At 42.0% G+C, this 22,007-nt stretch overlaps 2 protein-coding genes across 8 annotated transcripts in view; both read right to left on the bottom strand.

Annotated features, from left to right (window-relative positions):
• Window positions 1–5,014, bottom strand: part of RALGPS1 (Ral GEF with PH domain and SH3 binding motif 1) — a 64,991-nt gene extending 59,977 nt beyond the window's left edge. For 2 of the 5 annotated variants that reach the window (XR_010349170.1, XM_064394151.1), the window contains exons 1-3: window positions 4,858–5,013; window positions 2,453–2,569; window positions 415–602 (exon numbers count right to left, since the gene is read on the bottom strand). The gene's annotated coding sequence lies outside the window, so the exon portion shown is untranslated. Of the gene's footprint in view, window positions 1–414; window positions 603–2,452; window positions 2,570–4,589; window positions 4,714–4,857 lie in introns of those variants that run through there. The other 3 variants (XM_064394154.1, XM_064394155.1, XM_064394152.1) reach the window with 2 other exon arrangements.
• Window positions 5,015–8,435: 3,421 nt separating this feature from the next.
• On the bottom strand, window positions 8,436–21,641 carry ZBTB34 (zinc finger and BTB domain containing 34). 3 transcript variants are annotated; one of them, XM_064393908.1, is made up of 3 exons: window positions 21,043–21,155; window positions 15,208–15,322; window positions 8,436–14,580 (listed from the first exon to the last, which is right to left on the bottom strand). In XM_064393908.1, the coding sequence occupies exons 2-3, from the start codon at window positions 15,246–15,248 to the stop codon at window positions 13,059–13,061; spliced, it is 1,563 nt and encodes a 520-aa protein (XP_064249978.1). In that variant the 5' UTR covers window positions 15,249–15,322; window positions 21,043–21,155; the 3' UTR covers window positions 8,436–13,058. The 3 variants fall into 3 exon arrangements, with proteins under 3 accessions (XP_064249978.1, XP_064249979.1, XP_064249977.1); XM_064393909.1 differs by lacking the exon at window positions 21,043–21,155 and adding an exon at window positions 20,579–20,992; XM_064393907.1 differs by lacking the exon at window positions 15,208–15,322 and having other exon boundaries at window positions 21,043–21,641.
• Between the last annotated feature and the right edge of the window lie 366 nt (window positions 21,642–22,007).

Genomic DNA, 22,007 nt, shown 5'->3' with positions numbered 1-22,007 from the left:
TTCTACCTTCGTGAAAGTCATAGGAAGCAATTATCCTTTTAAGTCAAGTACAGTTGATCATTTGAAGTGTTTCCCCACCTGCAGAAAGCATCACTCTGCATACAAAGTCAGACAGGAGCTAATACTATGCCCATGGTATGAAGAGGCTGTCAGACAACATAGAGAAAGATATCAAAAATAATATTCCCCTGTACTTGCCATATTTCACACCAACAAGAATAAGAAGAAATCTCTCAAATCCCAGAAATTCTCAAAGGTCCAAAATGTTGGCAATAAAATGTAAGAAGTCACTTAAATGACATACAACTTCTTTTCACAGCTTTTGATTAATACAATTTCTTTCAACTTGCTCAGGTTAATTATTAAAATGATGCATTACACAAACAGCACTAAAAATCAAAACTAAGGAAACACCTTATCTGTTTGCATGGGAGGTTCACAGGCACACTGCAGTAGAGCTCCTTCATAGGCTGCCAGAAGCAAAGTGGATAAATCAGGATGCAACAGACACCAGAGGTTGTCTGTTCTTCGTTGCCAGTATGACAAACCCATTTAGATATGGAGCGCTCTTTGAAGCAAAACTGAAGACAGTGCAAAAACAACTGTAAAAAAACCCAAAAATACCACCATCAAAACCAAGCACAGAAACAAACCTTAGAGGCATTATTTTACCAGCATTTGTCTATTCTTGTTATTTATGCCACAGAAGCAACATTCTCTGAAAGCAAAATGCAAATTTTATATTGCTGTAATATGCATGTAATGCAATCGAAGTGCCCGTAAGTTCAGTCTCAGTACTAGTTACCCAACTCACAAGAAAGTCAGAGACTCTTAAGCACAGAAAACCACTTCTGGCCAACAAAGTCCACGCGCTCTCATTTCTGAATGCTAGCAGAGCAATCTGAGGAAGTTCAGACTGACTGTTCACATCACTTTCACCAAATACAAAGATAACCACGTCAGCAATCACTGATGACTGTTGCTCTTATTGATTTTTTTCACTGTAGGGAAAAATAGTGAGCTGTATGTGCTTCTTACCAGTCCTAATTCAGCCATTCCAGACTTAACAAGTCAACTGGCTTAGCTGATTTCAAAAACCATTTACTTACTACTTTCATTAGTTGATTATGGTTTTCCTAATACCACCGCATCATGAACTGAGAGCTGCAACATGCTTTTATGAAAATATACTTCAGCATTCTACCAAAAGATAAATGTTCTTTCTTAAGCTTAAATTAGCTGGACAACTGGTTCAGTGAGAACAATCAAAGTGCCCTAGGGCCCTACCTGGGCACTGATAAACTTGGTAGAACCAACAGAAGTAACCAGCAGGGTTTGCAGTTTTTAAAAAATAAATTTAGAAGGGAAACACAAACCGCAAAAGCACTGAGCAACACTGATCCAATATCATTTAACTCCTGACAGCATCCTCTCCCAAAAGTACAAACACCATGTGTCTTCATTTGTGCCCCATTCAGTAAGTATCACCTCTCAAACTCCATTTCTCATCCCCTCACATATGATTCCTACAAAGTGGAGGGGAAAAGGACCATATCTCCTAGAGTAATTATAGAAAATACCCATGTAAACCCCACTTCCTTCAGAAAATAATTATCTGAGCCCTTTTATGATAGCCACTTCATGTACAAACACAGATATGAGACCAGACAGTTAAGCTGTGTTAATGGTCAAGCCTGGATTTAAATAACTACCTACCAACATTTTATTAAGAACAAAGCAATTACACTACAGAAGATTAGTCACAGAAATGTAATGGCTTTTTAAAGCTCTTACAAATCAAACACTTGTGTATTTTCAGTATCCATTTCACCAGGAAGTCCCCAGGATATTTCACTGTGCTTTAGGCAACAGTACCACCTATAGATAAAATACACTATGAACAATTTAGCAGTTTTATGCACGTTTTCTCAGAAACTTCTTACTGTATTTAGTGAAGAATAATTAAAATGTAACAGAAATAAAATGGCCTGTGGATTAATTCAGCTGACCATAAACTGAGATCAAGACAAGAAATACAGTACAGGTTTCAAATCATTAGAAACCATTTGAAGAACTTTGCATAGACTGGAATTTTATCCGTGTCTTGAAACCTTTACATCAAGGTTCCATATCATGACAAGAGCTTCAGTGCTCTCTCCAGCAGAAGTCCTCCTTCAAAAGTCATTACCCTTCAAGCAAGTCTGCAAACTTGAATATCTTAGAAGACCAAGATATATGTTTAGGGAAGTTTTACTTTAAGGGAATCTTCATGAAAGGAAAAAATCTTCAGTTACAGGAAAAGAAACATGTACCTGTAAACTATAGTAAAATACTACCACAACTCAAGTTCTCTAAACAGAAGAGAACTGACAGACACTTCTGTAATTTCTGGTTATCAAATATAGGTGAAAACGTGAAATACCTGTAACTTTAAATACAATTGCATACTTACGGTGGAATAAGGCAGCTGTGCTCTCAACCCATTTTGCTGCACACCTCCATTAGTTTGTTGCTGGGTCTAGCTCTGGCCTTTCAGCAGTTTTATCTCTTGTTTAAAATCATAGCATTCCTGTAAATACCAGGAAACAGGATTATGGTGACATTTATTTTACAACTCAATTCTTTTCAAACTGTGCAATCCACACCTGAAACACGTGCTCTGGTATATTTATTCTTACCTCTCCCTCACAACTTTCATTGTTAATTCCCCATTCTAGTTTCATTGGTATTTAACAAATTCCCAAACTCAAAAGAACTACATCTACATCACAGAGAGAAGAGCAATAGATTATAAGTTTCAGAGCTAAATATACTCCAGATATGTGCTTGTAACTCCCCCTCACTCTGTCAATCAACACAAGGTCCAAGCCAACATGCATTATTTATTGGTTTCACTCACTTTTTTCAAGGTGCTTTATAAATTGTAAATGCTACTCATCCGCACACCATTTTCTTCAAGGCTTAACTAAACAAAGCAAAATGGACACAAATCCAAATACAGTAATTCTTTTACCTCTGTATCAGCAAATAAAGCCATAGCTTTTCCAACAAATGTGATCAGCTACAAACCTGAGAAAAATACTGCTTAGACAACTAAGTTTGGTGATATTTACATTAGACATAGCCCTTCCCTTTTCTCTTCTTTTGCCTTATACCAACTTCTATAAAACCTAATGTTAAATAAAACTACACATGAAATGAGAAGAAAATAATTTCTAAGACAGCTTACTTTATATAGACTGACATGAAAATCTCATTAAAGCCCATGTTGCTTTGATAAAGGTAAAAATCACTGCAGGTCAATTCATGTTACAACTGTGCCACTACTACAGTTTTTATTTTCGTTCTACCACTAGGGAACCTGCCCCTTAAAAAAGTCTGTCTTCTAGACTATAACTATACACAATTCCTACTGGTGTCAAAGCAAGCTATCTTTTGCTAGAAAAGCAGTATTCTTTTGACACCCCCAGAACTCATCCAATAGACACTCCTTGCATGAGTACATGATCCTAGTTTATAAAATAATCAAAATGACAAGTTAAAAATGGGTTAGTATCTACCTAAATATTTCAATCAAATTACAGACATGATGCCTGCCCTGCATCAGACTGCATTCTAGTGAAGGGCAAACTTTGTAATTACTACGCACCTGAACTTCTGGATGTCTTTGCTTCACTAAAATAAGGCAAATAAACAGAAAAAACTAATAAAATAACTTGGTTTGAAAGTGTTTTGTACTTATTTTTCTTCAAACTGGTGCTACTTCATGCAGGATGGGCAACATACAGAAAACGAACAAGCAAGTGTGTGTAGTTCTGCCCTTTACAGCAGCTTCCTGCCCCTCTCAGACATGAAGAATATCTACCAGGCATGGCATGAATGGTCAACAGGAGAAAAAGTATCTAACTATCAAAGTTAGACATAAACATATTGCAGCATTTGTAGATAAGGTTTAGGATGCAAGGAATAGTCTTCTGTATTTCAGAGACACCAATGCATTTCAATTTTTTCAATAATTGGTATGACAAGAATACATATGCTCCATTTAGTTGGGTTCAGAACAACAAACTACAGACAAAAGGCATGATGTTCTTCTATAACCAAGAATTTCAAAATCCATTCCTCCATCCACTACATGCCAAAGCCCCAGGCTGACATAAGCCTGCAGAAGCTAGACCAAAAACTATCTGAAGCGATTTGAAAAGAGGTCGCAGTCAAGCCTCTCAAACAAGACCCGCACGGTTTCAGCCACATGATACGCAAACAGTTTTCAAATGTATTCCTATAGACACAGGAGGACGCGGCCAACCCCAGGCGGTTTCCATCTGCTCCCACACCCGTACCGCGGCAGCTCCCGCTGCCCGCCCGGCCCCGCGCCGCGCAGCACCGACCGCACGTGCCCGCCGCGCCGGGCCAGCCCCGGAGCCCCGCGGGCGGCAGGGCCGTGGGGAGCGCCACAGCGACACGGCCCGGCGGGGTGCGGCCCGGGGCCCTTGCCGGGAGAGGCCGCGGGGCCGCTCGGGCGCACGCCGAGCGGGGAGCGCCGCCCGGCCCCGGCAGAACCCCGCGCCCACCCCGCCTCCCGGCACCTGCCGCGCCCCGCGCAGGAGGCGCCCGGACGGGCCGCGGCGGGCGGCGATGAGGCAGCACCCCCGCCGCCCCCGGGGAGCCGGCAGCCGCCGGCCTCCCTCCCGCAAGCGGCGCCTCCGGAGGGCGAGCGCCCGTCTGGGCCTGTCGCCGCAGAGCTCCGCCCGCAACACACGCCGGAGCGGGAACGGCAGAAGGCGGACGGACGAGGGGCGGTGGCGGCCTGTCCTAGCCTTTGTGCCGGACACGCGGGGCTCGTCCGCGGCTCACCTGTTCGGGACGCGACGCCCCCAGCGACGCCCTCGACCCCGCTCGGGGAGAGGCAGGCGCCCTCAGCGCCGCCGGGGACGAGGCCCGGCCCGGCTGGGGACCGCGGGGCGGGGCCGCGACTCGCGGACTGACGCGCGTGCCGGCCAACCGGCTCCGCGCGCGGGAGCGCGCACCAATGGGCCCGGGCGGGGCGGGAGCGCGCGAGCGCAGGTGCCGCGGCGCCGTCCTTGGCGGCGCCCGCCCCGCCCGCGCCCCCTGGCGGCCGCAGTGCGGCTGCGCAGGTGTCTCCGTGAGGGCGGCGGGAGCGCGGCCAGCCCGGAGTGCGGCGAGCCCGGGGATCCCGGAGATCCCGGAGCGCGGCCAGCCCGGAGCGCGGCGAGCCCGGGGATCCCGGAGCGCGGCCAGCCCGGGGATCCCGGAGCGAGGCGAGCCCTGGGTCCCGGAGAGCGGCGAGCCCGGGGATCCCGGAGAGCGGCGAGCCCGGGGATCCCGGAGCGCGGCCAGCCCGGGGTCCCGGAGCGAGGCGAGCCCGGGGTCCGGGCAGGGTTTCCGAACAGCCCGAGCGTCCCTCCCGGTCGCGGCTCGGCCCCGAGCAGCGGGTCTGGTGGCTCCCGGAGGAGTCAGCGAAGTGCCGGCCGTTCGCGTCGCCTCGCCGCAGCATGGGCTGTGCCTCTCCCTTGCCGGTGCATCGACGAAACTAAAAGTGGGCTCAGGTTCAGGTCCGGGTGATGATGCTGCGGGTCAGTGACCGTGTGTGTTCTTCCGAGGCAATCAAATAGAGCTTTGTGGGCTTCTTGGTAATTGAGAGTGGTACTTGAAGCAACGAGTCAAAAGGATGGTGCACCTTTCTCTGATTTACAGCTTCTCTAAAAGCACCACTCAGGCACAGTGCGCAGGCATCGCTACAGGAAAACATAGACTCTGTGGAGTGGTAAGGTACATGCAGGATTCCACGCAGCCCATCGGACTGGCCTGCAGGTTTGCATGTTAGAGAACAAAAGACTAGTGAGGGTATGCAGAGGAAGCTTTGAGACACTGCATGATGCCCCAAATACATTTATAAGGTGTCTTTCCAATTTCCTGGTTATCAAAGGTTTTCAGTACCTATCAAACTCAGAGCACTTTAAACATCTTCAGACATCACAACTAAATGTGTATGAGTGTACTTTTCAAAGCAGAAAAAATTCAATTTGATAATAAACTGTAAAAATAACTTTAAACATAGATTTGAAATCTGCTTACAAGTCCTGATGCTCACAACACCAATAACTATATCAAAGCCAAAGGCACTTGAGGTAGTACAGTAGTACACAGAAGATATTCTCCCTACACTTTCCTCCCCATCAGAAAGGCTAAAGAAAATTAATTTCATATGCATCTCCAATAATTTAATTCTTATTTGAGTTTATCCCATTGCTGTACTGCCAAGCAACACACTTTCCTCTAATACGTATAGCATCAGTTCCCATTAGAGCAAAAGTACAGAATTCTCTGACAAAATGTTTTCTTCTCTGTCCTGTATCACTATGCCAGGACATTAAAACAGCATTCCATGTGTTACAGTCTTTGAAAATATACATCGGTTACTGGTATTTCTAGAGGAATTTGGGAAAAAACTATCTGAAAACCAGTTAACTTCTTATCCAAATTATGAGATTCTGACAGTTACCAAACTGATGCTTAACTAAAATGGTGGTGTCACTGCCTAGATAGGTCTCATGCAGCACAGCAGGACAGCCTCTGAAATCCTGGGTACAAACACTGCTCTGCTAATAATGGAATCACCCAGCACCTGCTCCTCTTGAAGGTGTCATAATGAGGACTGGAAACATCTTTTTGTGTTCCTATTTTAGGCTTCTGCTATGTAGAGAGCCTTAAATGACCCCTACATAATGTATTTTTAAAAATCAGCCAGCACCCTCTGGTGGAAAAGAATGCATAGATAGACAAGTAAAGTTACTTTAGACAATGCCATCAGCCATATAATTTCCCTAAATTTTAATGAAATGTTTCTGTCTATAATTCAACTGACTTTTGACATAATATTCAATTTAATTTTTTTCTAAAACCATGCACAATACAAATGAACTATGCTATTTCATATAGCTCATGAAATGTAGCATCCATGGGTTTCGGCTTAATTTTCTCTACATGATTATTGCAGGAAGTATAAATTCTGTATGTGACGTTTATTGGCTATTCTGCCTTCCCCTCAACCTGTTTTCAAGAAGTTTGCATTATGAAAAGTTAAGCAATGGAGCCTGTATCTGCATGTACACAAAGATCAGGTGAACAGAACTGGTCATTTTTAACCTAAACCAGTTTTTTTCCTTAGCCATCTTAAAAAACTTTTTCACAAAATCTTTGTCTTCTGTTTTCTGCCTTGCTGAAAGTTGTATTTCACAGCATTTTTTAAACAAGTATCCAGTCTCTGGGTCTGTTTTTCCCTTGATGCTGAATTCAGATGTGCCAGCTACAATGAGAGAAATTCAGGTATTTCAGAACGCTCATAGGATCAGAATGATTTGGGTTGGAAGGGACTTAAAAGCTCAACTCATTCCACCTCCCTGCCATGGGCAGAGAGACCTTCCACTGCACCAGGTTGCTTCAAGCCTGGTCGTCTGGCCTTGGACACTACAGGGATGGGGCAGCCCCAGCTGCTCTGGGCACCCTGTGCCAGGGTCCAGCCACCCTCCCAGGGAAAAATTCCTGCCCAATATCCCATCTAACCCTGCCCTCTGGCAGTGGGAAGCACTCCAGGCCCTTGTCAAAAGTCCCTCTCCAGCTCTCCTGGAGCCCCTTTAGATGCCTCTGAGGTTTCCCCAGACCCTTCTCTTCCCCAGGTGAGCACCCCCCAGCCCTTCCAGCCTGGCTCCAGAGCAGAGATGCTCCAGACACCTGATCACCTCAGTTGCCTGGATTCCAGTGCAACAGTATGTTTACCCCACTCCTAACAGTCAGGTCTTGTTTACCCCATTCCGCAGTACTTGAAGTTTCAGACCTTATAAGAAGGGGATGTGAAGGGAGGTTTCTCTGGAATAGGTACTCTGACACCAACAGGGACTCAGGGACTCACCCACTCAACTCCAGTCCCTCCAAATCCCACTGCCAGTCAAGACAACCATGCCTACAGCTGCACTGGGGCTGCTCCTGTTAAATTCAATGTTGTGGGTGAGGAGGAGTGTACCTACACTTGCTGGGAGCAGCATTACCCCTACTAATGTATGTGGCAGAATATAAAACATAAAAGCTGCTGGAAGAACGAATCAGGATGTCCCTCCTCGAGAGACTGGCCTTGGAATGGCATGGATGGATTGACACCACCTGGCTGAGTTTTTTGTTTTGCTCTGAAAGTTGGGTGAGGTTTTGGAGCACACAACTCAAGTGATCGTCTTTTCTGAACGGAGCAATTAATGCTGGCAAAACAGAGAAACTTCAAGAGTAATTGTCTCTGAAGACTTTTGATTTCTAGTTGGTAGATCAGTATTAAAATGCTTCTTGTAACACTTCAGTAATAGCACCTAAAATGCAAGCTCCTCAGTAATTAAAAATCTAAATGTAGACACTGACACCACAGATTTGCTCTAGAAGCATTTTAATTTACAAACAGCAATTCCGATTGACTTTATACCATAAAAAAGGCAATTTACAAGCAAGAAACAAATTCATCAGAACAAAATAAAGCAGCACAGAAATATTCATGTCACAAATCTAAAAACAAAGTGAATACAAGAGTAAAATATCATTTGAATAAATATTTTAAAGTTCATGCTGTAAAATAATCCTTAATGGCAAGTTACTAAATCTTACAGCATCAGCTTAGCTAGCTTCATTTACTTCACGTGGCGATGAAGTGCGGAGGTGTGAGGTTCCCGGTTTATATTGCAAGATAATGACACCAAGTCAAGTCATTCAAACTGTTCAATTATTTATCTTGAAAAATAACCATACAAATAAAATTTATTTAACAATACAAATTTTCAGTCAGAAACAAACACTGTTAAAATCGTGCAAGAGCTCTACCTCTAACCAGAACTACAACCAGAGGTTCTCAGGCTGAGTTCAAAGGCTGAATCCCTGGCCTGTGGGAATGGGAGTCAGCAGTTCTGTATCTGCCATAGCAGGAGTGAGCTACAGGAGCAGGAAGCAACCCTGCTCAGTCAGTGATACGTGGCTTCACATACCCTGAAGAAATACTGGAACACATGTCCCAGAGGCTTACTTATTTGTTTAGCTTTTTTTTTTTTTTAAATGTAAACTTGCGTAACTTTAAGTTAATGCTGCCACAGGGATGTGCAAGTAGTATTAAATCTACAACATTAAATACAAGTATTCTGGCACTTGATAAAATATATGTAAAATGCACACAGATTATAAAGTTTGAACATTTTGAATGACTTTACTAAACTTCCAATTTGATCACTGAGTATTATGAAATTTACAATTCATGAAATAAAGAGATTCATATAAAGAATTTACATAATTCCCCAAATACTTTCAAATATAAAATTTAATAAATAACCCTGACCAGTCAAAAAGCACCATTCAAGGGTAAAATTCCCTTGGAAAATAGATTAGGTGTTGCATATTTGAGTCCCTTTCAATGGTTTCATGTAAAACCTGTTTAGAAAAATGACAATAAAAGAATCACAGTAAACTAATACAAAAATTAAAATAATATATATATATTTAAAGGTAAAGCTTATTCAATATTTTCCCAGCCCTTGATTTTATTCCTGTTGTTCTTCCCATAATTCAGCCTAAACATATTAAGAGGCCTCATTGTTTTGTCTAAAGTAAACCAAAGGCTTCAGCATAAAACATGACTTTATGCTGGGGAAGACTGCATTAAAACTCTCAATTTAGGCCTACAGTCTCCCCTGCTGACAGTGAACTGACAGTATCCTTTATGCCACAGAAAGATTTCACACTCAAAAAGCAGAGCCAATCTTGAGGCCTTAGTGACCAAACTGAACTTTTAATACACTGTAAGTATTTACAAAGCTATTTTGTAAATGTATTTACAAGTTTAAAAGAAGTAATATGGAAGATAACTGATAAAGAAAACTAAAATCATAGTTTTAAACCAGAAACATTAGCAAAGGTATAAAATCCTTTATTTTCACAGTTTGTCAGAATAGGTTAAGCATCTAGAGGAAAGGACACTGTCACTGTTTTCACATTTGTCTAGAATTAAAAAGGTAGATTAAGAAGAGACTCAATTATGAACCAGCCTGTATAATTTCATTACTTATTTTGCTGTCAAATATTTCTTCACATATTCTATTGACTTTTGCATTTATTGTAAATGAAATGCGTAACAGCTCTGTGCTGAGAACTGCACAGACACGAGACACTGTACAGTGCTTCCACCCTTTGCTAAAGTAATGGCCTCCTGCTCGGTGGGCTGGTGACATGAAGTCCATCAGGTGACCTCGTGTGTGTGACAGTGCTGATCCTGGCACCCCGCTGTGACAAGGCACGCTGGCAGTGCTGCTGCCCGGGGTGACGCTGGTGGCCGCAGAGCCCGCAGAGCTGACTATGGCTTGGAGGCAAGAACGGGGAGGGACACACACTGCTCAATCACGGCTTATAGAAAAATGCATCATTTCCTGCCCCTTAACAGTCTGTTACAATGTTTTGAACCTGAACCTGTACAATCAACGTGATGTTGTTTTCTTGTTTGCTTTTGTCTGAGACAATTTTGGATAAGTCACTCTTTGGTAAACTCAAACCATTTTAATACATTTAAAAATACAAAGAACTAGATTTAAATAATGCTAAGATTGTGACACAGAGAAATTCAAGAAATATAAATTTGTACCCATATCCTGCTATCCTCAAGTCATCCTTCCAGGGAAAAAGTCACACCAAAGGCACCACAGCACAGGTTCAAGATAAAGGGTTAAGAATAACTGTACATTTCTTGGATTTTGCATGTCTCAAACTTAATTTACCAAAACACACTTTTTGCATTTAATTACTTAAAACAAACACTCAAGGAAAAAACTGTATCAGGACCAGCATGTTTTAGGTGGGTAAACATTCAGACAACCTGCCTTTAGACACAGACTATCCCTTCCCTTACTGGAAACAAAATTACTGTTGTTGCTTCAAGGAGAGAAACATCTCCCCACCCCCTGCCTCCTTATTTAGGCAGTTTTAGGACAAAGAGGCAGATGATGTACTTAATTTAACAGAAACTGCTCCAATGGAGCAGGTGGGGGTTATACTGTAAATCTATATTTGAGACATTAATTCTTATTGCAGCGTGTCATAATATTAAGAACTAGTGTATTTAATAAAGCCACTGCACAAATATGCCTCAGCTTCACAGAGGCCAAAAAGTTTTAAAAGATATCAAACCTACCTTTTTCTTTTGAATAATTTAGAAAAGAGCGTTTATTTTCTAATTTTTGGGAGTTAAACAACACGTTCACAAATGGATTTTCAGTATTAGCTAAACAAACATAAGACCCAATAATATAAAACCTGTATTCTAAAGAAGTATGTGATTAGTTTAATAATTAATTCTGTTCATCAGGTAGAATGTTAAACAGTAGTGTTTGCCAGCCCATGCTTTTGAGGTCTTTTAGGCCTTTTTTTTTTTTTTTTGTGGTATGGGATTGGGTTTTTTTCTTTTTTTTTTTTAATTTTCTTTTTCTTTTTTTTTTCCCTGTTTGGTTGGGATTTTGGGGGAGTTGGTTTGTGTAGGGGGGCCTTTGTTTGTCTGTTTTTGGGGATTTCTTTTCCTTGACCATTATGTTTCACATGTTATATATTATACTGACCTAAATTATGAAGTTAGCACCATATTAAAAACATATATTTGGTGAAACAAAAAAGATTTAGAGTATTTTTAAAGTTGTTGGTAGCTCCTTTATAGAGGGAAAAAAACACTGAAAAAACAGAGAGGCCATAGCAACTCTGTAATACTCACACATGAAATAACATATTGCTCAAAATTCCCATAAAGTATTTGTTTTTCTATACAAAAAAAGTACAAATTCCAAGTGCTGGCATGTCACTCGGAGATTTAAGTAGGAAGCCAACGTGCACCTGAAAACAGCTCTCTGTGAAGAGACCTATTAAAATACTGCTTGGAAATACTGTGGTTTAAACTACATCTCTCTCATGTTTTAGCCAACCATGAAGAGTGATGAAGTTAAGTTTAATTACCTGGTATGGTTCTACAGTACAAAATGAAGGTAGATTCTGAGGCCAGTAAAAACACATTTTAGACCACAATGCTACTTTTAGGTTTGCTAATATTTTTTTTAATATATAGATATATATATATGTGTATATCTATATATATATATAGATATATCTATCTCTATATATATAAAAAGGTCAGCACCACAGGTTGTCCAGCTTGCATCCTAGACAACTAACAAAACCTTTCAACAATTTAACCATAGTTTAATAGATTTATGGCATTTGGTTTACATATGTTATAAAGCAAAGCTATTAAAACAAGGTAATTCACTTTGCTCACTTTTGCACACAAAGTAATAGTTTAATAAAATGAAAACCAAACAACATTTGTTTAAAACCAAAACCATCCTCCCAAAGTCCAAAGTTCTAAACTCTAAGCAGAGAGGAGTCCTAATGGTTGATAGAGTGGCATATGGTATTAGCCTTGACACAGAACAGGTAAAGTGAAAGCATTTTATATATATAAAGCAAATTTATATATATAAACAGTCTCACCACCAAAACCAGTTAGTAAGAGTGAACATTGTGACAGGAGAGGAATCACAGCTGTAATATTCTCTCTCCCAACTGCTGTGTAACTCATTACCAGCAACAGGATTTAAGAAATAAAGGAAATTACAGCTTCTTTGAGCATTCAGCAGAGCTGCCAATCTTATTCTAATATCTTTCTCCACTGGCATTTGCATCTCACCAGATCAATCAGCAGGGACACTTCACCAGACTCTTCCTAGACTTTCCCCAGTACACTGTCTTTATACTCTGAGCATCTTCAAATATAAAAAAACAAACTCTGAACAATTCAGCCTCCTTCAAAACCAAAGAATACTTCTGAAGTCTTCTCCAGAAACCATTTCTAACTGATTTCCAGAAGGTGAGGAAAATGAAAAGGCTGTTACACTTGTACTGAAGATTACTAAAATAATAAAATACTTTAAAAATACATTAGTAATGTGCTTGTCTGTGTTTCACTTAGATGTATGATTTTAATCAGATGTGTTAGACATTGCATGAATTTCCATACTAGAATCCATGGCTTCAGAAGCTGAAGCATCATTATCTACTTTCTGTTCCACAAACGATTCTGTTCTGTCTGGAGACTCAACCCTGTTTCTCACTTCTGTAACCCCTGGGTGATTTTTTCGCAAGTGCTGGTTTAGTGTACCCTGGAAAGGAAAACATTTTCCACAGATCTCACAGCGAAAGGGTTTGTCATCTGTGTGACCACGAATATGATACTCAAGTTGGTCCTTACGGGTATATTTCTTTCCACAAAACTTGCACACAAAAGGAGTTATTCCCATGTGCAATCGCATGTGTCGATCAAGGCTCCCTTTCTGGTTGAAAGACTTGCCACAGTAAATACAAATTAACCTCTCATTGTATGGATACCAATGACCTCTTGCATTTCTTTCCCGTGGACTATTTTCATATCCTGGATTACTCACCATGGATTCACTGTCAGCCCCTTGCACCAAGCCCTGGACATCACTATGCAAGTGACCCGTAGGTACTCGTTTTTGGCGTGCACGACCCCCTCTGAAACAGCTCAGCATTGACCTTGAAGGACTTGTATTGCTCATGCTTCCAAAGGTTTCTGACACACCTGTAGCCTGTGATGAGGCATGAGTAAATGAATAAACATGTTGTAAGACAGACCCATAGGAACCAACGTTTACCGCCACCACCTGCTCTCCATCCACCATTTCAGTGTGATATCCATCATCACCAAGGGAAGAGCTATCAGAGCAGCTTGGTCTGTCAGACTTTTCCATTTTAACTTTCACCTCTGCAATCTGACTTTCCCTTACTATCAGGTCTCCTTGCTCATGATCACCTTCAATCTGAATCTCATATTCAGAGATACTCCCGCTGCTCCCTCGGTCTGAATGCCCTTCTTCTTGCAGACGACTACGAAGAATTTTGCCTGGAGTAGTTTCCATCCGAAGATCACTGCCTGCTGTTGACTGTCGCACCTGAGAGCAATAGGGAGGAGATATCTCAATAGGGTTGGCAAAGTAGCTGCTGTCTTTAACGCCGTTACGATTCTCTGAATTTTCTTCAGCACCAACAGTAACAGAATCAACATCACCAACACTGATCTTTGAATGAATACTCTCCAGTATCTGTGTGCACTTGTCAATGACGCACTGCATCTGTAGGAAGCTAGCTGCAGTCAGAAAACTGACAACATCCTTCAGTTGCAAGGACATTCTTCCAGTGTAACAAAAAGAAAGCAACTGTTCAAAAACATTGGGGTTTTTAATAACTGATATAGATAGGCCACTCATGGTGCTTAATGCTGAATGGTCGCGGAAATAGGGAGAGCTGGCAGCTAAGACAGCTTTATGGGCACGGAACGGCTGACCCTGGATGTGCACGATTATGTCACAGAGTTTCCCTTGCAAGCGGAGTTCGTTTAACTGGCTCAGAACAGTGTTGCTGTACTCCGGCACATCAAACTGAATGAAACTGCTGCTGTCCATTTCTACAGATGTAAAGAGTAATCTGAAAGAAAAAATTGGAAGATTTAAAACAGAGAATACAGAGTTTTCCATTTCAAAAACAAATGCTTGCAAATGTTTAAGTCACATCACCCCACTGATCTGTTAAAGGTGCATTACAACAAAACATTTAGCATAAATACTCCGTATAATAAAAAAGCACAGTCTTAATACGAAAGATTTGAAAGAAAAATGTTTGAGCCACCCATGGACTTTCAATTAAAAAAAAAAAAAAAAGTCTCTTGTGATTTTAGTTTTTGGGTTTTTTTAACAAACCATGGTGTGAACTTTGAAGCTCATCTGACACAGCAGATTTCCTAGCTAGAATAATTTGACATTTAAATTCTAACCTAAGTTAAAAGCCATGGGTACTTAAACAGCAGGAAAGGATATTCAAAGAAGCCTTAAAGAAATGTATAGCACTCCAAACAAAAGCTAAAGAAAAGCACTTTTCACAGATTACTATTGTAAAAAGCACACACACACTATCAGCCTGAGAATGTTGATCTGCATCATTACCCTACATTTCCAAGACTGAACACTAATCATGTGCCCAAGAACCCTCAGATTTTTATTGCTATTCTAGTTTTTATTAATGCAGAAGTCTAAAGACATAATATTGCCACCGTACCTGCTTTTCCAATTGAACAAACAGATCTCAACATCATCCATTGACTTCAGATGCAGGAAGCATATCCAATGTATCACAATATACTAGTGGATTTTTTTTTCTATTATGTTACATGCTGTAATGGGACACAGGAACAATTTAAATCAAATTATGAAAATTCATGTATTCTAAAAAGAAAACTGACAGGTAGAAATAGGATTAAAAGCCTAAAAGGAAGCACTGGAGCTCTATCAGCTGACCCTCACTTAAAACTAACATTCACAACCTTCAAAAATGGAACTTCTTTTCAGCAGACACAAGAAAGCCAGCTTCCTGTCTGGACATTATGTTTGACTTAGAAAACTGGCAAAAACTCTCACAGAACATTCAAAATCAAGTTATCAGACTTGCTAAATATGTTCTCTAACTCACCAGTGTCATTACCCATTAAAATAAGTAAATGGGAATAAATTTGAGGTTTTTTGGCTGAGAGGTATAAGTGAGAAAAAAGACATTTTCTAGGCTCTTACATCTGAGGTGAGAAATAAGGACTGCAAAATGGCTACCAGAAGTGACATGTCTGCAGCAATCCCTTCAGAGATGGCTTTGGCTGGACAGTTCTTTCATTCAGCAAACAAAGGTACAAAACAGTCCAGAGTTATGAGCTGATATAAGTCAAAAATAAAACAGCACAACACATAACCTATCCCAGCTGTGGGGCAGTTACATGGCAAGATTAACTTTGCTTTTCTGAGCATCCCTGCCTGTTGTGCAGAGAATCACTATCCCAGTCCTATGCAGAAGACAGGAGTATCAGCAGTTGGATGCATGTCTGTGTCACAAATTAGTGTTTTAAGGTCACTTAAGGAATCACCGGGGGGAGGGAATGCACCATCACAATCTGTCACCTTCACTTGTGTCTGACAGGGCAGCAAGCTCCTTAGAAACCCAGCACAGGAAACCTTTAATTTGTGGGGCTTTTAGCTATGCACAGATGCAACATCAGGCATTCGTGATTAAGTTTCTGTGCTAAATGGAGGAAGAGTTTGTGTTGACTTGAAGTGACATGAATAGACAAGTTACCTGGGTCAGGGACTCTGTACAAACCAAAAGACCAGCCACCAGCAACAATAATCTGGCATTCTAGCCTAGGATGTACAGAAAGTTTGTCACATATAGACATTGGAGTTTCTCCTTGTCCCATACTTCCCCCTAAGGGCTCTTACCCAGCAAAATGGAGAATAACTTACTCCTGGAGAAAGTATTAAAATATAAATTGTCACCACTAACTCTGGTTCAGACAGAAGGAATTAATTAAGGGTAGGTACCTGAGAAGAAAGAACATGGACATTTTATGCCTTATGATAGAGGGGGAAAAGATGATACTCTTTTCGTCATAGCATCTCTAGATGAATTCATGGTCCCTGGGGCACAGCCACACATTGAAAATGGACTGTAAACACATACCAGAGAAAGCATGAGAAGCAGAAAGTCACCAAGGAGACAGGAATCCACTGTGATCCTTGCCTATCATGACTGTTAGAACACTCCATTATATCCATATGCATGTACATATCTGTAAGTAATTCTTAGAGTCTGGGAACCTGTTTACAATTAGATCTTCTCTTAACCTTTCCTCAAAAGTAGGTCAAAGTGTTTAAGGTTTTCATAACTATTATGTATCCAAGAAACTGGCTGAAGGCACAGGCCAAAACTCCACACCAGGTTCACTAAGTCCTAGAAGGGCTCCGTGTTGAGCCTCACATCTATTTTGTAGCAGATGATGCAGTCACATTCAAAAGAATCATATAAATTATCTTTGCACCTGCAAAGAGAATTACACTTATTCATCAGGGTTTTATACAGCAAATATAGCCCGCAAAATGGCTTTAGTAGTAGTGGATCGCTGCCCTATGGCTTCAAAGAAAAGTGTTCATTGAAGTACCTCTGAACACCAGAGGGATAACATTTCTTATTAGATTTCAAAATAAATTTCCTTTAAAAATTATGTTCTAGGAAAATGCTTATTTAATTTATAAAACAAGAATAGATGTTGACAAACCACATTAGGTATTTAATTTTACTGACATCATACAGTAGCAGTGGAGAAGCATCATATAACTATAACACGAAGCTGCGTGTCTGCCAACATAGTATTAGTTTCTGCTTCTAAGTCTGCACCTGTTTAATTTCCTTCACTCACTGAAGTATGATTCACCATTCCCACAGACAGGTGAATGACACAAATTATACTCATTTTAACTCACACTAAGGTGTGAGAAAAGATCCCTTACATTTTCTTAAATTAGCTCAGCAACAAGGAATCCTTGGGAAAAAACCCCACATTACAAACCATTACTGTTGTAGCACATCTGAGAACAGAAATGCATAGGAGGGTCATAATGAAAGTTAAGACAAAACCAAAACAAAGTACTCCATGACACCAAAAATGCCTCTACCAGGCAACAAGTGATAGGACAAGAAGAAACAACCTGCAGCAAGGGAGGCTCAGGTTGGAAATTGGGAAGAATTTCTTCACTGAAAGGGTTGTTAAGCATGGAAACAGGCTGCCCAGGGAGGTGGTGGAGTCACCATCCCTGGAGGAGTTACAGAAATGACGCATGTGGCACTCAGTGGCCTGGCCTGGTTGACAATGTGGCGATCAGTTAGACTGGACTCGATGATCTTGGAGGTCTTTTCAACTTCAGTGTGATACTTCCTCCACACATTACTGCTCAGAATACAGAGAAAGGGCAAGAAAATAAACAGGTATTTGTATAAATCAGTGCACTCCTCCCTTGCATTTTGTAGGACCTAGTATCTGCACCATCTGTGTGAGAACTCAGGACATCATCACTGCAAATATCATTCAAGTGAATTTTAACCTAGGAAAGTTACCTTATCAGCTATGATCGTGGAAGTTTTTGGGTAAAAGTCTTCATCACTCTTACTCTTTTCAGACTGCATTTGCATCACTCTTCAAATTTACAAAAGCCACAGTAATTAACACTAGCTGTATCAAAGGAAAACTGCCATCAAGTATGTCACAGGCTAGGGGGAGGTCTCCAAGACACTCTCGAAATAATCTTTGAAAATAGGGGAGCAAATGATCATAGAACATTTTAACAGTTTATACCTCTCGTAACAGTGAAATACTAATTATCCTTTAAAAGTCAATATATAGTGTTCTTGGATGGCCTTAAATAGCATGCCACACAGCACAGCTGCTGTACTGAAACTCCATCCCCAAAGCAGGGGGACCTACCCCACTGATAAAAAACAGTTTAATTTTGCAGCCAATAAAAAACCCAAAACTAAAGGAGGGTAAGAAACCCACATAATCTCCTAACAACTGTGAACATTTTGAAGTTCAACAAATTTCTAATAATACAAGCAGCACTATGCAAATATGCAGAATTGGTTTTTGCATAATTTCTTCACTTCCTCCAAAATGCCCATTGGAATCAAAGAAGATAGAGGCAGTTTGCCTAAATTATCTGCAGGAAAGCACACACAAAAGGTGCATGTGGCATATTATTAATTGGAAAACAGTTAGTCTTGAAAGTTAGTCTGCTTCATGTCTGGTTTGGACTCCAATACAAAATCTGTTAGGTGACAACTACACAGCAATTTAAAACTTTATTACTTTACCTCCTAAAAATGCAGGAAATGCCCACTTCCTCAGAAACACAAGCCAGTTAATACAGGCTGAACTGTAGTTGCTAGAAAACTTAGCTCTTACATGCTTGCATCCGTAGGTATCAGACCACTCCAGTGAAACTAATTATTTCTTCTCTGCAGCCAAACAGGCCACATTCTACCCAAAGTACTGAACAGCTGCAGTGAAACCACAAGCAAAGCTCCTGCCTGGCAGGTGAGGTCTCTGGCAGTGCTGTGGGACACAACCTCACTAACTGCCTGGGGAGCAAAGCAGTAACCCCTGACACTCAGTTCAGTAAAGCTTTACTAATTCAGACATTTGTCTAACAAAAATTTTAAAGTATTCATTTTTAACTAACCAAGATTCACAACATGATGTACAGAAAATTACTTCAAAGAGTGGATGATTTTAGCATCAAAATAAAATAAATTTATTTAGATGTATGTACATACATGGACATGCATACAGAAGCACATGCCAATACCAGCAACACTGCAAACTCATTCTCAATGGTCTGCATGGTGCAGCAGAGATATTGTTGGAACTGCATATTTAGGATTTTATAGAAAAAAAAGGACCCTTTTATTTGAGCAAATATCCACAGAAAGCAGATATGAAACTGAAGTCCAAGTGACACCTTAGTCCCTTATTCTCTTAACTGTCCTCCTCAAATTGCTTGCCTGTGTGGAAGTGATTGAAAAGGAAAAAATGAAACACCTATCAATGCATAAAAATAGTTTCACCTAAGAATTAGAAACCTCAATAGGAATAATCTCTAAATCTTGACTCCAAAAATCAAATTGCCATAACAGTAGTTGCAGGTACGCATCTATTTCTGAATGCAAAAAAATAGTTACCAGGAGGCAAACTGGAGATAAGCCAAGATCAAAAGGTGTCTTCCAAATAAAACTATTCTATGTGTCTATGATTCCAGTATCAACAAATGTATTGTGCCAGACAAACAAAACAAAGGGGCATGTTGATGATACATACACTTCAAAGCAAGATCTTACAAGTAATGATCAAAAGCTTTTATTTTGTGCACAAATTTCACAATATCTCCATAATGTAATGTAAAATAGCCACATTTTCTGAATACGTAACAACTTTGAGATGTCACTACCATTAAAAAAAAAATCCAGCCGGTATTTTGAGAGTGAGGATATATACACAGCTGGAACTTTCACAAAGTGGGAAGAGAGTTCTTGAACCTTCTGATATTATAATTTTATTTACAATCAAGGTAGTAGTTCATCACTATTGTGCATTTTAATCTGTCCACTTTCTTTTTTGTTTTTGGTGGGGCTTTGTTTGTTTGTTTTTTAACAGTAGCCATTCTTCATCAAATTGTTGACTTTTTGGCTCCGATGTTTCTTTACCGTAATGAAGTGACTATGTTCTCTAGATATCAGCAACGTTTTTTGCAGTAGATTTACAATAGCTGCAAAGAGCACATTTTCGTGGTATTTTCCCAGCACACGACTTGGGACAGATGGAACTGTTTGGAGCTGTCCCTGGACAGGCAATGAAACACAGGCACATTCTGATCCAGATGTTGAGTATTCTATAACATGTAACAACTGCAGTGCAGCTAATCCCATAGCACTTTGTTTTCCCTTGGAAACCAGGCTCACCCACATCTATGTTTCTAAGACTGTTCTGGCTCGTTCCAAATTAACTCTCGACTCTGATTTACTCTAAGCCAATTCCAATCCTACGTGCTGTGCACACCTGCCGGGATTTGGAAAGACCTTTGCATTACGGAGATTGCGGTTTCCCTAGACCTTCCACCGGACGGAACAGCAGCAGCTGAAAGGTCCCGCAGCTCCCGGCAATGAACACCTCCCCGCACGGGGCCAGGTTCGTTCCGCCCCAGTCCGCCGTGCCGAGGATTCCACGCCTCGCTCGGGTTAACAGCGGACCCCGACACAGGCGCGTCCGCCCTCCCTGCCCGCACGCCAAGGCTGCACCAGAGCCGCCGACTCGGCTTACGCGACAGCTCCTGCCCAGGCACGGCCGGGCGAAAGCCGCCTCGACGAAGCCGCTGCCGCCGCTCCAGGCAGCCGGACCGAGCCACGGCCCGCCGGGCCGCGGTCGCCGCCCCGCGGGGCCTGTCAGGCGCCGGGAGCCCTCCTGAGCACGGCCCGTCCCATCGGGGAGCGCCGCGCCGCCCCGGCCGAGCGCCCCTCGCTCACCTGGGGCTGTCCGGGGCTCTCACATGGCGGATCCCGGCCGGCCCGGGCCGCTCCCAGCGCCGCTTCCCGCCCGCTCCCACAGCCACTCGCACCCGGAACTGATTGCGCTGGCGGCCGTTCCGCTTCCTGGCGACGCCCCGGCGGCGGGCGGTGCCGCGGGCCGCTCGCAGCGCGGGCGCTGCCCCCGCCCCGACGGGCGCGGCCGCCCCGGCAGCCCGCTCCTCGCCACGGCAGGAGGCTGCGGCACGGGCTGGAGCCGCTGCGTGCGCGGGCAGAGCTCTTCCGAGAACTCGCACGGTGTGCAGCTCCAGAAGAGAACCCAGAGTCATGCCCCCATGGGCAGTCGCAGATACAGCGAGGGGGTTTTTGGGGGAGGACATCCCCCGCTCCAGCTGTTAACTGCCGCCTTTATTGAGCAAAGAATTCAAAAGTTCACCTGTGTTATACTGGCCTTGTCACTCACAGAAATCACTTCAGCAAGCATGTGCTAACTTTTTTTTTGCGTTATCCTGCATATGCTTGTAGGTCAGGTAGTGCAAGGATTCAGTTTATGAACCAGACAGTTCGTGTACTGGTTATCACGTAGAAAACAGTCAGAGTGACTGGTGCCAGTACGTCCTGCTGGGATATCCACCCGGTCCAACCAGACACCACATTCTGTCTTCTGGAGGTATGTCTTTCTCTCCCTTTAAGATACAGAACAGAATCTTCACACATTAGGCATTGAATGCTGATCAAATAAAGCAGCAGCCTGAGAAGCATCCTGGCCAGGGCACAAATAACAGAGTTAAAGAACACAGAGACAAACTGTATTTGTTCACTCAGATACAAAACACTCAAACAAGTAATTCTGAACAGACAGAAAACTTTGGGCTTATTCTTCTGTGTTCAGTAAATGTAACCAAAATAGAAAATTAATCTTCTTGTACCATATTCCATTTGAATTTGATGAAGACTGTGTTACA

This window comes from Passer domesticus, chromosome 18 (assembly GCF_036417665.1).
Source record: "Passer domesticus isolate bPasDom1 chromosome 18, bPasDom1.hap1, whole genome shotgun sequence".
Lineage (NCBI taxonomy): Eukaryota > Metazoa > Chordata > Aves > Passeriformes > Passeridae > Passer > Passer domesticus.
This window is presented reverse-complemented; position numbering and strand designations above follow the sequence as displayed.